This window comes from Podarcis gaigeae (genome assembly GCF_964106915.1).
Source record: "Podarcis gaigeae genome assembly, chromosome: 18".
Lineage (NCBI taxonomy): Eukaryota > Metazoa > Chordata > Lepidosauria > Squamata > Lacertidae > Podarcis > Podarcis gaigeae.
The window spans coordinates 4,457,684-4,471,711 of NC_139696.1; the positions used below are offsets into that span (position 1 = coordinate 4,457,684).

Genomic DNA, 14,028 nt, shown 5'->3' on the forward strand with positions numbered 1-14,028 from the left:
AGTCCAAGCGGGAGATAACTAGAGCATGCACCACTCTGGCCAGACAGTCTTGAGGGCAGGGAGGGTCTCGTCCTGCGTACCAGATGGAGCTGCCCTGGACATAGAATTGACCTGCACCTCCATGGACAGCTGTGAGTCCAAAATGACTCCCAGGCTGCGCACCTGGTCCTTCAAGGGCACAGTCACCCCATTCAGGACCAGGGAGTCCCCCACACCTGCCTGCCCCCTGTCCCCTCAAAACAGTACTTCTGTATTGTCATGATTCAACCTTAATCTGATAGGACAAATTCAGGGAGGATAAAGCAATCAGGGACGTGGGTGGTGCTGTGGGTTAAACCCCAGAGCCTAGGACTTGCCGATCAGAAGGTCGGCGGTTCGAATCCCCGCAATAACGGGGTGAGCTCCCGTTGCTCGGTCCCTGCTCCTGCCAACCCAGCAGTTTGAAAGCACCTCAAAGTGCAAGTAGGTAAATAGGTACCGCTCCGGCGGGAAGGTAAACGGCGTTTCCGTGCGCTGCTCTGGTTCGCCAGAAGCGGCTTAGTTCTGCTGGCCACATGACCCGGAAGCTGTACGCCGGCTCCCTCGGCCAATAAAGCGAGATGAGCGCCGCAACCCCAGAGTCGGGCATGACTGGACCTAATGGTCAGGGGTCCCTTTACCTTTACCTTAAAGCAATCAGGGGGTTAGTAGGCATGAAGGCAGGGAGGGGAGCATTGTTCTTAGGTTTGGGTTTCCTCCATGTGGGTTTCACACACGGTCAACGCTTACTTTGGGGGTTCACGATGGCCACCCTGGATTGGCGGAAGGTATCCATTTCGACCTCCAGAGTAGCTTCGCACTTGTAGGTTGCTCCCTCTGCGGCCGCCGGGACCTCAAGGATGGAGCGATAAAACATCAGCTGCTGCTCAAAATCCACCATGTCGTCTTCCACCTCCGTAGCCTCCAGCCTCTCCTCTCCCCGGAACCAGGTCAGCGTCAGGGAGCCCGGAGGGTACACCTTGCTCAAGGAGCAGACGAGACGAGCCGGCTGCCCAGTCCTCATAATCTTCGGCTCAGAGACCAGTTGCAAGGCATCGGGGAAAGCTGGAAAACAGCCCGTGGGGCGTTAATAATATTAATAATAATAATAATAATAAACTAAATTTAATGATTACTTAGTTAAATATGTCAAGCTAAATCAATTGGAAACAGCTTGCAGGTACTTAATTGGTTTAGGATTTTGTATAAGTTAAGTGATGAATTAAAATGTTTAATTTCAAAATTGAAACATCTAAGGATGTTAAGGTTCAAGTTAAATTTTGTAAGAACCATTAAAAGGATTTGCATTGAAATTCAACCAAGGGGAAGCGAGGAAGTCACTTAATAATGTTTATAAGTGTAATTGTTAATAAGGTTATCATTTATGTTTGTTTCTTGTGTTTGTTTATAATTTTGTGAAAATCAATAATTTTTAAAATAATAATAATAATAATAATTTATTTATACCCCACCCATCTGGCTGAGTTTCCCAGGCTTACAGGCAGAATTGGAAACCAGGACCTCTTTAATAAAGAATGGGGAAAGTTTCTAATTTAGTTGAAAAGCTATTTTAAAGAGTTACATACATTGGTACGATTAATAGGAAACTCGTAGTAAAAATTTGAACTATGGATGGACAAATGATTTATAAAAATAGAGTTATGAAAGGGATGCAGAGGGGGAAATCGCTACATTAAGATGCTGCACAGGTTGGAGGGGATGCTAAGCAGCACGTCGGGGCTGCCGTCGTCCTGGCGCGAGGAGTTCCATCGGCCCTTCCTTGCCCGAGAGAGAGGGAGGGAGGGAGGGAGAGAGGGAGGGAGGGAGGGAGAGAGAGAGAGAGAGAGAGAGAGAGAGAGAGAGACTGACTGACTGACTGACTGACTCTCGCCCATGCCGCACATGAGCCCGGCATGAGGCGGTTGTGGCACCGCGGCAGCCGCTGAAGTGCCCCCCTTCTGCGTCCCTCCCCACCCCCTCTCTTCCTCCTCCCTCAGGCCGCCTCCTCAGCCACTGCCCCCGCCTCCGGCTTCCCCTGGCAGGGCTCGCAAGAGAGGGGCTGCCTGCCTGCCCGCCGCCACCCGTCTCCTCACGACGCGCCCCGAGGCGGAAAAGGGAGAGACGGAGACACGGCAACTCGCACGCGCTCTCTCTCGCGCGGCGGAGGACCCCGAGCCGCTGCTTCCCTCCCGAGCCGGGCGAGCATGAAACCCGGGAAATTTAAGGGACATCATCAATAAGGGACAGCAGCGGGACACGGCACTGGGATAAGGGACTGTCCCACCAAATAAGGGACGGTTGGCAGCTATGGTTCAGATTCTGATTGACACCTATCAGCCTAATGTCAAAGGACGGGACAGAGATGTCCAGATTCCTAGATCAGCTGCCTTAAACCCTTCTGAGTGAGCCCAGTTTGCACCTCGATTTGCAACACTTTCTGCATGCAAAGCAGGTGTCCTTGACACCACATGAGGCCCCTTCTGCAGGCAGCTGCAACCTCAGGGGTGGAGCGGGCGCTTGGCGTGCAGAAGGGTCCCCCGGCCACCCCCTTCGCCTCCACCTCTGCACTTACAGTACACCTGCAGATCCACCTTCTTCTGTCCGGAGGTCCCCCTGCACTGCCCTGTGCAGAACTTGGCTCCTTCCATGCTGACGGTGGCTTTGGCGATGGTCAGGATGCTGTGAGTCTTGTTGGAGAAGACTTCACCCTGCTCAATGTCCAAACCTTCCCACTGGACCTTGCCGCCGGGGCAGTCCGTGGAGCAGGTCAGCTGGATGGAGCCTCCCAGTTCCACCAGTGCCTTCTGAGGGTGGACGGTCAGGACGGAACTGGGAAGACCTGCATGGCACAGAGGGGGAAGAGAGGTCAGTGCTGAGGGTGGCATGGATGGGGTCCCCTGTGGTTGGACTCCAGCCCCCCACCGTCCTCTGACCATTGGTCCTGCTGGCTGCTGCCGCCACAAGCTCTCTAGGTAAAGGTAAAGGGACCCCTGACCATTAGGTCCAGTCGTGGCCGACTCTGGGGTTGCGGCGCTCATCTCGCTTTATTGGCCAAGGGAGCCGGCGTACAGCTTCTGGGTCCTGTGGCCAGCAGGACTAAGCCGCTTCTGGCGAACCAGAGCAGCGCACGGAAACGCCATTTACCTTCCCGCCGGAGCGGTACCTATTTATCTACTTGCACTTTGACGTGCTTTCGAACTGCTAGGTTGGCAGGAGCAGGGACCGAGCAACGGGAGCTCACCCCGTCGCGGGGATTCGAACCGCCGACCTTCTGATCGGCAAGTCCTAGGCTCTGTGGTTTAACCCACAGTGCTAGGCAGCCCAATTAAGAAAGGCTGTCTTCCTGCCAGCCCTTCCCTCAGGGCCATGGGTAGATCCACCTTCTTCTGTCCTGCTCAGAGTAAGCCCATTGGAGTTGATGGATGGGACTAAGTTGCCTTTGGGAACCATCCTGAGATCTTACGATGAAGGGTGGTGTTTCAAAAGATCTAACTCTGTTATTATTATTATTATTTTGTTTCAAAGTATCTAACTCTAATAATAATGATAATAATATGGTGCAGATGTACTATTATTATTATTTCTTTTGTTTCAAAAGATCTAACTCTGTTATTATTATTATTATTACTACTTATACCCTGCCTATCTGACCGGGCCTCTCCAGCCACTCTGGGCGGCTCCCAACAGAATATTAAAAGCACAATAAAACTCCAAACATTAAAAGCTTCCCTCAACAGGGCTGCCTTCAGATGTCTTCTAAAAGTCAGATCGTTTTTTATTTCCTTGACATTTGATGGGAGGGCGTTCCACAGGGCGGGCGCCACCACCAAGAAGGCCCTCTGCTTGGTTCCCTGTAACCTCACTTCTCGCAGGGAGGGAACCGCCAGAAGGCCCTCAGAGCTGGACCTTAATATATGGTCTGAGGGACGGTGTGCCGGCCCACGGCTGACCCCTGCTCTAAAAGTTAAAATGTCATTTGTTTTGTTTTGTTTTTAAATGCAGTATTCCAGCACTTATTTAAACAGCTAAGAAAGAGCAATGGGGGAATAAGACCTTAAAATCAACAGCAATATTAAACTTTTTTTTTAAAAAAAATATTTTAAAAAGCCAGCTTTTTAATTAGAAGTGCCTTGGATTTAAAAGGCGTTGCAAGGGCAATTTCGAAGCCATTTCTGAAGGGGTGACACGTTAACATCTTGTGGCGGGGTGTTCCGTAGACATGGAGCCAACAAATGCACTCAAGTGGCTGGCAGATAAGGATAAAACGAAACTTTGAAGGCTCAGTGCCATAATGGGCTACTTTTAAAATGAGGCTGCACTTGAAATTGCATTTTAACCTGTATTTTAAATTGGTCCCCTCCCCACCCACCTATTATGTTTTTACTGTAATTTTACTGGTGTTAGCTGCCCTGAGTCTGGCTCTGGCCGGGGAGGGTGGGGTATTATTATTATTATTATTATTATGGCCCACACATCTAGTGGCAATCAGTTCTGTAAGACGCCCCAAGATTTTTGTATTTCTTCCCCCCACCCAAAGCGAATTTCACATCTTTCAGCGATTTTTCGCCTTTTCGACTTGTCCTTTCACTGCCACTACAACACCCCTGGGCAGCCTCGTTCCATTAAAAGGCCCCGGAGCCGACTTGGTTGGGTGAGATGCGGAAGAAAGCAGCCAACGAAATCTGTTTAGTAGTGCAAGAAATCTTCTTTTTTAAAAAATAATAATGGGGGAAAACAAAACAAACAATGCACATTTTCCTTTTGCAAATGGCATTTTGTCGAGATGGAAAACATTGCAATTTTTTCTGGTTGGGACGGTCTTGGGAAAATTTCCTTTTTATTATTGTAATAATAAATTACAATAACGCCAGATGCGTGGGGTATTATAAGGGGAAGGTCGTGGAAGGCGGGAGGGAATAGCATTTATTTATTTTTCTCTCTTTTTAAAAATTACATTTCCCCCTTCAAATAATATTTATTATTTTCAGTAGATAAACATAGTAAAAAAAAAAGAAGATTAACAGTAATAAAAACAAAGAAAAAAGAAAAAAGATACATCCAGCATATTACCACTTAATTAATTAAAATTAATCCATCTTCATAAACATAGTATTTGACTTCCTCGAATCTCTTCCATCTGAATTTCTTAGTAATTACCGTATTTTTTGCTCTATAAGACTCACTTTTCCCCTCCTAAAAAGTAAGGGGAAATGTGTGTGCGTCTTATGGAGCGAATGCAGGCTGCGCAGCTATCCCAGAAGCCAGAACAGCAAGAGGGATTGCTGCTTTCGCTGCGCAGCGATCCCTCTTGCTGTTCTGGCTCCTGAGATTCAGAATATTTTTTTTCTTGTTTTCCTCCTTCAAAAACTAGGTGCGTCTTGTGGTCTGGGGCGTCTTACAGAGCGAAAAATACGGTATATGTAGCAGTTTCCAATATCAGTGTTTCAAAAGACCATGTCACACAGTCCTAATCATATGACATAACTTTCCTTATCGTACATTTTCTTATTTGTAAATTCAGTTCCAGTTTAATCCTGGGTAAAAATTGCATTTTGGGAGGGGGGGATGATCCGACTTACCCCAGCCAAGCCTGAAGAATACGAACAGCAGTCCCAAGTTGATGGTTGTCATGCTCTTTGCAATTGAGTTATATCTCTACCTACAGTTACACGGACTTATTCCAGCAGCAGCAGCAGCATGTCTCTTTCCAAATTAATTAATGTAGTTCCTTCCTTCCTTCCTCACAGCACTCTCGCCCTGGTGCAGTTTCCAAGTCTGCCTGCAATTCAATGACACCAGCACCTCTTAAATCCAAGGTGGGTGTCTCCGCCCACCCCTGTGTTGAGGGGGGGGCGTTAAAAAACAATACCCACCCACCCCTCACAGCCTGCCTCTTCCCATAATCCGAGTGATGTTAGAATCCTGGATTTAGCCTTTTTTCCAGAAATACTTTCCCTCCCCCTTTTAATCAAAGAATGAATTAACTCTTCAACTTTGCTTATCAGCGGACAAATCCCGTTCTGTTTATTGGAGGTGTTCCAATAAACTGCGAAAAAAGCCGTTTCCCACATCAAAGACATTCAGGGGAATCCCACTGCGACCCTGAACCAAGGAGCCTTCCTGCTGGATCTCTGCATGATATGTGGTCCCCGAGAAACCATCCTGACTACTGGCGCTGCGTCGCTCAGATTCAGAAGTTCGGAACGCTAATTTTCTCCCAAGCCGAACGCACAGCAGGATTACCCTCCCTTAAAATAAAATAAAGAGTTTGTTTGTCGTGTCTCTGTCAGAGTCCACGATCTGGGCTAGCTCCAGAGCAGCGATTTGTGCAGAGCAGCCCCCTCTGTTGTTATTGTTGATGTTGTTTAGTTGTTTAGTCGTGTCCGCCTCTTCGTGACCCCCTGGACCAGAGCACGCCAGGCCCTCTTGTCTTCCACTGCCTCCCCCAGTTTGGTCAAACTCATGCTGGGAGCTTCGAGAACACTGTCCCACCATCTCGTCCTCTGTCGTCCCCTTCTCCTTGTGCCCTCCATCTTTCCCAACATCAGGGTCTTTTCCAGGGAGTCTTCTCTTCTCATGAGGTGGCCAAAGTCTTGGAGCCTCAGCTTCAGGATCTGTCCTTCCAGTGAGCACTCAGGGCTGGTTTCCTTCAGAATGGAGAGGTTTGATCCTTGCAGTCGATGGGACTCTCAAGAGTCTCCTTCAGCACCAGAATTCAAAAGCACCCATTCTTCGGCCATCAGCCTTCTTGATGGTCCAGCTCTCACTTCCATACATCACTACTGGGAAAACTATATGGACCTTTTACAGATAGGTAGCTGTGTTGGTCTGCCATAGTCAAAACAAAATAAAAAATTTATTTATTATTTATCCTATCTGAAGAAGTGTGCATGCACACGAAAGCTCATACCAAGAACTAACTCAGTTGGTCTTTAAGGTGCTACTGGAAGGAATTTTTTTTTTTTTATATGGACCTTGCTTGGCAAGATGATGTGTCTGCTTTTTAAGATGCTGTCTAGGTTTGTCATTGCTGTTGGATTGCTTGCTGGACCTCAAAGGCCGAAGTAGGTGAACTTAATAAGATAGTTCTGTCCTTTGATAATGTAGGCAGTTGTTAATTTTTACGGAGAGCTATACAAAGTAGGCCCTGGGGGAAAACTGGAAAAGTGATAGAATGCCCGGAGAAAAATAAACTGCCTTAAAGGATTTTCCTAAGCGGCTTTTCCCTGTTCTGTGCCAAACAAAGTTCGTACCACCTTGCTCCAGAATGCCCAAGAATGCAGCTCTTAGAGCTTTCCAAAGTAAAGCAAAAACAACCAGCAAAAAAAGTAAAGCACAAAAATTCTACGCGCTCTGAAAAGCAGGCAGAGGGATCTGCAAGGAGCGTCGAGCTGAGCAAAGGTTTGCAGGTGAGAAGTCTTCCCAGACCTCACACTTCCCCACTTCTGACGTGCTTTTCTAGCTAGCACACAAGATACTGTATTTTTCGCTCTATAAGACGCCCCAGACCACAAGACGCACCTAGTTTTTGGAGGAGGAAAACAAGAAAAAAATATATTCTGAATCTCAGAAGCCAGAACAGCAAGAGGGATGGCTGCACAGCGAAAGCAGCAATCCCTCTTGCTGTTCTGGCTTCTGGGATAGCTGCGCAGCCTGCATTCGCTCCATAAGACGCACACACATTTCCCCTGACTTTTTAGGAGGGAAAAAGGGAGACTTATAGAGCAAAAAATATGGTACCTGCCCCCCGCAGCCAACCCCAGATGCTGGGGCAACCCAATAAGATGTATAAAGAGCAAAATTATCATTATGGAACGGGGCGTGCCTATTTTCATCTGAGAAATGTTGGAGGGTACAAACATCAGAAACAAGCAAAACGGCGATAATGCCGCCATGGGTCTGGTGGTAATGGCTTTGAGCGTGGAAGACTCCTTTTTCCCTTTTGCAATATTTGCACCCCTCCTGGTCCTGTTCCTCGTTCCACCCCCAACACAACACTTCTTGTTGCTGAGTCGTTTAGTCGTGTCCGCCTCTTCGTGGACCCCTGGACCAGAGCACGCCAGGCACTCCTGTCTTCCACTGCCTCCTGCAGCTTGGTCAAACTCATGTTAGCAGCCTTGAGAACACTGTCCCACCATCTCGTCCTCTGTCGTCCCCTTCTCCTTGCGCCCTCCATCTTTCCCAACCTCAGGGTCTTTTCCAGGGAGTCTTCTTTTCTCCTGAGGTGGCCAAAGTCTTGGAGCCTCAGCTTCAGGATCTGTCCTTCCAGGGAGCACTCAGGGCTGATTTCCTTCTGAATGGAGAGGTTTGATCTTCTTGCAGTCCATGGGACTCTCAAGAGTCTCCTCCAGCACCAGAATTCAAAAGCATCCATTCTTCGGCCATCAGCCTTCTTTATGGTCCAGCTCTCACTTCCATACATCACGACTGGGACAACCATAGCTTTAGCTATATGGACCTTTGTCGGCAAGGTAATGTATCTGGTGTACCTTAACAGGAGTGGGGGGGGGGGAGATGTGTCCGATGAAATTGGCATGGGGAAGGGGGAAAGTTTCACAGATGCAGAAATTCTTTGGCCTTACGCTTCCCTCTGGCCTTTGGTGGAATGGACACTTGCGTGGTAGGAAAACCCGCCTCAGTGTCCCATGCTGAAATCGCGTTTCCAATGAAATTCGTAAGCTTCCTTCTTGTTTCCACTGAAAAACCGTGGAATCAGAGGAGGCCTTGCCAGTTTCTAATCTCTGTGTTTTCACTCCAAAAGATTTGTCAGATTTATGAAAAGGTCAGTTCGTAGACAAACAGAAACCCGGCCAGCTATGTTTGATGCTGGCCTCACCCTTTTCCTTCCAAGGTTTGCTGCTTCCAAGGAGTCCAAGGCGGCGGGGACTGTGAAGGAAACTGGGGCAGCCCCATGGATGAGCAGCCTTGCTGCCTCTGCAGACCAATGTCCCAAAAATTACACCCATAGAAACAACAACAATTTATTACCATATTTTTCGACGCACCTGACCATAAGACACACCTAGTTTTTAGAGAAGGAAAACAAGAAAACAAATATTTTGCACGGAACAGTGGATATATGATTTTTGTGGTTCATGCTGTGGCCACAGACGTGATTTGATGGTGAGTTTGGGGTAGCCCAATGCAAAAATCCTGAGGATCCATGTGGATCCGTGCTTTGTAACCACATTTTTGCGCTATTGCGGCCCCACACAACAGTGGGTGCGTGGGTTTTTGGGTGCAGGCTGTAGCCATGGACATGCTATGTGATCTGATGGTGAATTTGGGGTGACCCAATGCAAAATTCCTGAGGATCCATGGGCTTTTACCTCCCCCTCCCAGGCAGCCTCATTTATCGCTAGCCTCCCTTATCTCCCTCCCGATCGCTTGCGGATCAGCTGCTTCCTTTCAACACCCCCTTCCCTCTTGTTTGCCTTAGTGTCTTTTCCTTAGCTGGAGCAGTTTTTTGCTCCTCCTTTTCTTCTAATTTCTCTCCTCATTGCTTTAGTATTCCTGTCTCCTCTCCTTGCAAATTCGCTGTCTTTACCTCCCCACTCCCAGGCAGCCTCCTTTATCGCGTCCCTTATGTCACTGGTACGCAGGTGGCGCTGTGGGTTAAAGCCTCAGCGCCTAGGACTTGCCGATCGAAAGGTCGGCGGTTCGAATCCCTGCGGCAGGGTGCGCTCCCGTCGTTCGGTCCCAGCGCCTGCCAACCTAGCAGTTCGAAAGCACCCCCGGGTGCAAGTAGATAAATAGGGACCACTTACCAGCGGGAAGGTAAACGGCGTTTCCGTGTGCGGCTCTGGCTCGCCAGAGCAGCGATGTCACGCTGGCCACGTGACCCGGAAGTGTCTCCGGACAGCGCTGGCCCCTGGCCTCTTAAGTGAGATGGGCGCACAACCCCAGAGTCTGTCAAGACTGGCCCGTACGGGCAGGGGTACCTTTACCTTTACCTATGTCACTCCCGATTGCTTACCAATCAGCAGCTTTGTTTTAACACCCCCTTCCCTCTTTTTTTAAAAAAAGAAAAAAAAGCATGATCTTCTTTTTGTCCCTGGGCAATTCGGCTCCAGGGACCACGTATTCGCTCCATAAGACGCACAGACATTTCCCCTTACTTTTCAGGAGGGAGGAAAAAAGTGCGTCTTATGGATTGAAAAATACGGTATTTATACCCCGCCCATCTGGTTGGGTTTCCCCAGCCACTCTGGGCGGCTTCCAACAAAAGATTAAAAATTCTATTGGTCATTTCATTCTTCTAAACCACTTTGAGGTTTTCTTTCTTGCCATCGAGCAGTGTGCTTATTACAAAAATAAGTAAATAGATAATAAAGCATGCAGTGTTAGTCCTACTCAGAGTTTGTTGTTGGCACCTGTCTGTCTCGAGAGGGCCTTCTCGGTGGTGGCTCCTCCCAGGCGACAATAAACAACTTTCTAGAAGACATCTGAAGGCAGCCCTGTTTAAGGAAGTTTGTAATGTTTGATGTTTTACTGTGTTTTTAATGTTCTGTTGGGAGCCGCCCAGAGTGTTTGGGGAGACCTGGCCAAATGGGCGGGATATAGGTATTAAATTATTACTACTACTACTACTACTACTATTACTACTACAGGGATGTGGGTGGCGCTGTGGGTTAACCCACAGAGCCTAGGACTTGCCGATCAGAAGGTCGGCGGTTTGAATCCCCGCAATGACGGGGTGAGCTCCCGTTGCTCGGTCCCTGCTCCTGCCAACCTAGCAGTTCAAAAGCACGTCAAAGAGCCAGTAGATAAATAGGCACCACTCTGGCTGGAAGGTAAACGGCGTTTCTGTGCGCTGCTCTGGTTCGCCAGAAGCGGCTTAGTCCTGCTGGCCACATGACCCGTATGCCGGCTCTCTCAGCCAGTAAAGTGAGATGAGCGCCGCAACCCCAGAGTCGGTCACCACTGGACCTAATGGTCAGGGGTCCCTTTAATTTTACCTTACTACTACTATTAAAATAATGTGCAAAATTGCTTCATATTAGGGGAGTAAGTTGCTGTAATAATAATAATAATAATAATAATAATAATAATAATCAGGACAATGTAAAATTGGGTGCAAAAGCAAGGCAGGAACAGGCAGACCGGCTTTCGCACAACATTTCCTTTTTTAAAAAGTTGCCAATGGGTGTGGAGCGAACTGGGAAACAGAACATAAAAAACTGCCCCTGCGACTTTCTGCATGCAAAGAGATGCTCTAGCGCTTAGTGAAGAAAGCCTAAAGTTCGCGAAAGACGAGAAATTGGGAAATGGCATAAGAAGATCGGAGGAGGTAAGGTCAACGGCCCTCATTAATGGAGTTTTATTTCTGCAAGATACTTCCCTTGGCTGCCTCTTGTTTATGGGAAAGTTGGTCTTCCTGGGAAATAAGTTCCTTCCCGCCATTGGCTTGGCTTCAGCCAGCCTTGGAACTACTTCTAAGTAGAACTTTCCTCCCCAAAGACATAAAATAAAATAAAACTTTCGCCAAGGACGAGGGAAGCCGTGACTCTGCAGAGGCCGCACCCCAACTCTCCACAGTTCCCCCAGCATGGTCAATTCTTTTAGGCAAGGATGGCCAGCAATTTCTGGAGGGCCTAAAGTTCAGCATCTTTGGGGAAAGACCTCCCTGGTCCTGAATGGGTTAACTGTGCCCCTGAAGGACCAGGTGTGCAGCCTGGGAGTCATTTTGGATCCACAGCTGTCCATGGAGGCGCAGGTCAATTCTGTGTCCAGGGCAGCTCCATCTGGTACGCAGGATGAGACCCTACCTGCCTGCGGATTTTCTCCCCAGAGTGGTGCATGCTCTGGTTATCTCCCGCTTGGACTACTGCAATGGTCTCTACGTGGGGCTACCTTTGAAGGTGACCCGGAAACTACAACTAATCCAGAATGCGGCAGCTAGACTGGGGACTGGGAGTGGCCGCCGGGACCACATAACGCCGGTCCTGAGAGATCTGCATTGGCTCCCAGTACGTTTCTGAGCACAATTCAAAAGGTTGGTGCTGACCTTTAAAGCCCTAAATGGCCCAGTATCCCTGAAGGAGCATCTCCACCCCCATCGTTCAGCCCGGACACTGAGATCCAGTGCCGAGGGCCTTCTGGTGGTTCCCTCCCTGCGAGAAGTGAGGTTACAGGGAACCAGGCAGAGGGCCTTCTTGGTAGTGGCGCCCGCCCTGTGGAACGCCCTCCCTTCAGATGTGAAGGAAATAAGCAGTTATCTTCTCTTTAAAAGACATCTGAAGGCAGCCCTGTTTAGGGAAGTTTTTAATATTTAATGCTGTATTGTTTTTAAAACTTGACTGGAAGCCGCCCAGAGTGGCTGGGGAAACTCAGCCAGATGGGCGGGGTATAAATAATAAATTATTTATTATTATTATTATTATTATTATTATTATTATTATTATTATCATTATTATCATTATCATTATATAAAGAATGTGGTTTCAAAAAGGTGCAGAATGAATGAATCTTTATTTGCGTCAGCCATCGGCCATAGCAGCAAAGCAACAACACAATATGCAAAGAACGGAAATGAAAAGTCAGTTCTATAAAACACACTTTAGGGTCCTGAATCAACAGTCGAATAGCGGACCTTATTTTGATTGCCCCAGCCATAAACCTTGCCACCTTTGCTGTCACCTGCTCATCTTGATCTGCCAAGAGAATGGACACTGCGGCAGTGGTTGAGTGACCCGGGATGGACAATAAAAGAGGGGTGATAATCTCATTCCTCAAGTCTTTATAAAGAGGGCAAGCCAGAAGGGCATGCCCCACCGATTCGGGACTGCCATCTCCAAAGGGACAGAAGCATTTTTCGTGTGGGATCTGTTGGAATCGTCTCTCAAGTCCAGCCGAGGGCAAGACATTCAATCTTGAATATTGATATTGTATAAAAATGTGTTGTATTAACTATACAAAACTATACTAAATTAAGGTTATAACACTTAATTTAAATTTAACACTTAACTTAAAGGGATGTGGGTGGCGCTGTGGGTTAAACCACAGAGCCTAGGGCTTGCCGATCAGAAGGTCAGCGGTTCGATTCCCCATGACAGGGTGAGCTCCCGTTGTTCTGTACCAGCTCCTGCCAACCTAGCAGTTCAAAAGCACGTCAAAGTGCAAGTAGATAAATAGGTACCGCTCCGGCGGGAAGGTAAACGGCGTTTCCGTGCGCTGCTCTGGTTCGCCAGAAGCGGCTTAGTCCTGCTGGCCACATGACCCGGAAGCTGTACACCGGCTCCCTCGGCCAGTAAAGCGAGATGAGCGCCGCAACCCCAGAGTCGGTCACGACTGGACCTAATGGTCAGGGGTCCCTTTACCTTTACCTATAACACTTATTTTCATATTAACTTCATATTAATAAAGTTATTTATAATTATTAGTATTTTACATTATATGTTTACACCTCTTCTTATTTCATGTTACAAAAAGTTTCTAGAGACTAGAGTATCAGTCTTTGTCAATTGTGTTTCTAAAGGACCTTTTGTTATTGCCAAATGCCAATGTGTTTGCGTTATTAAGTTTGTTAAGAATAAAAAAAATCATTCTAAGCTAGAGCTTAATCATTATTTCCCTATTAATATACTTCTTCTTAATTGCACTTCACTATTAATATCCTTCTTAATTGCATTTCAGCTCAACAATTACTTTGATAAAGTGCATGTTTTGTTATGTGCAAATGGTTTTAGATACCCATTGTTGTTGTTGTTGTTGTTGTTTAGTTGTTTAGTCGTGTCCGGCTCTTTGTGACCCCCTGGACCAGAGCACGCCAGGCCCTCCTGTCTTCCACTGCCTCCCCCAGTTTGGTCAAACTCATGCTGGTAGCTTCGAGAACACTATCCAACCATCTCATCCTCTGTCGTCCTCTTCTCCTTGTGCCCTCCATCTTTCCCAACATCAGGGTCTTTCCAGGGAGTCTTCTCTTCTCCTGAGGTGGCCAAAGTCTTGGAGCCTCAGCTTCAGGATCTGTCCTTCCAGTGAGCACTCAGAGCTGATTTCCTTAAGAATGGA

General features: G+C 47.7%; 1 protein-coding gene across 2 annotated transcripts in view; it reads right to left on the reverse strand.

Moving 5' to 3' along the window:
* The window catches only part of MADCAM1 (mucosal vascular addressin cell adhesion molecule 1), a 113,277-nt gene extending 106,989 nt beyond the window's left edge, over positions 1 to 6,288 (reverse strand). For both annotated transcript variants that reach the window (XR_014559722.1, XM_083720541.1), the window contains exons 1-3: positions 5,598 to 6,288; positions 2,591 to 2,857; positions 769 to 1,083 (exon numbers count right to left, since the gene is read on the reverse strand). Coding sequence is in view for 1 of the 2 variants with exons in the window: in XM_083720541.1 (XP_083576667.1) it covers positions 769 to 1,083; positions 2,591 to 2,857; positions 5,598 to 5,649 (634 nt within the window). In the remaining variant the exon portion in view is untranslated. The remainder of the gene's footprint in view (positions 1 to 768; positions 1,084 to 2,590; positions 2,858 to 5,597) is intronic.
* Positions 6,289 to 14,028: the final 7,740 nt, after the last annotated feature.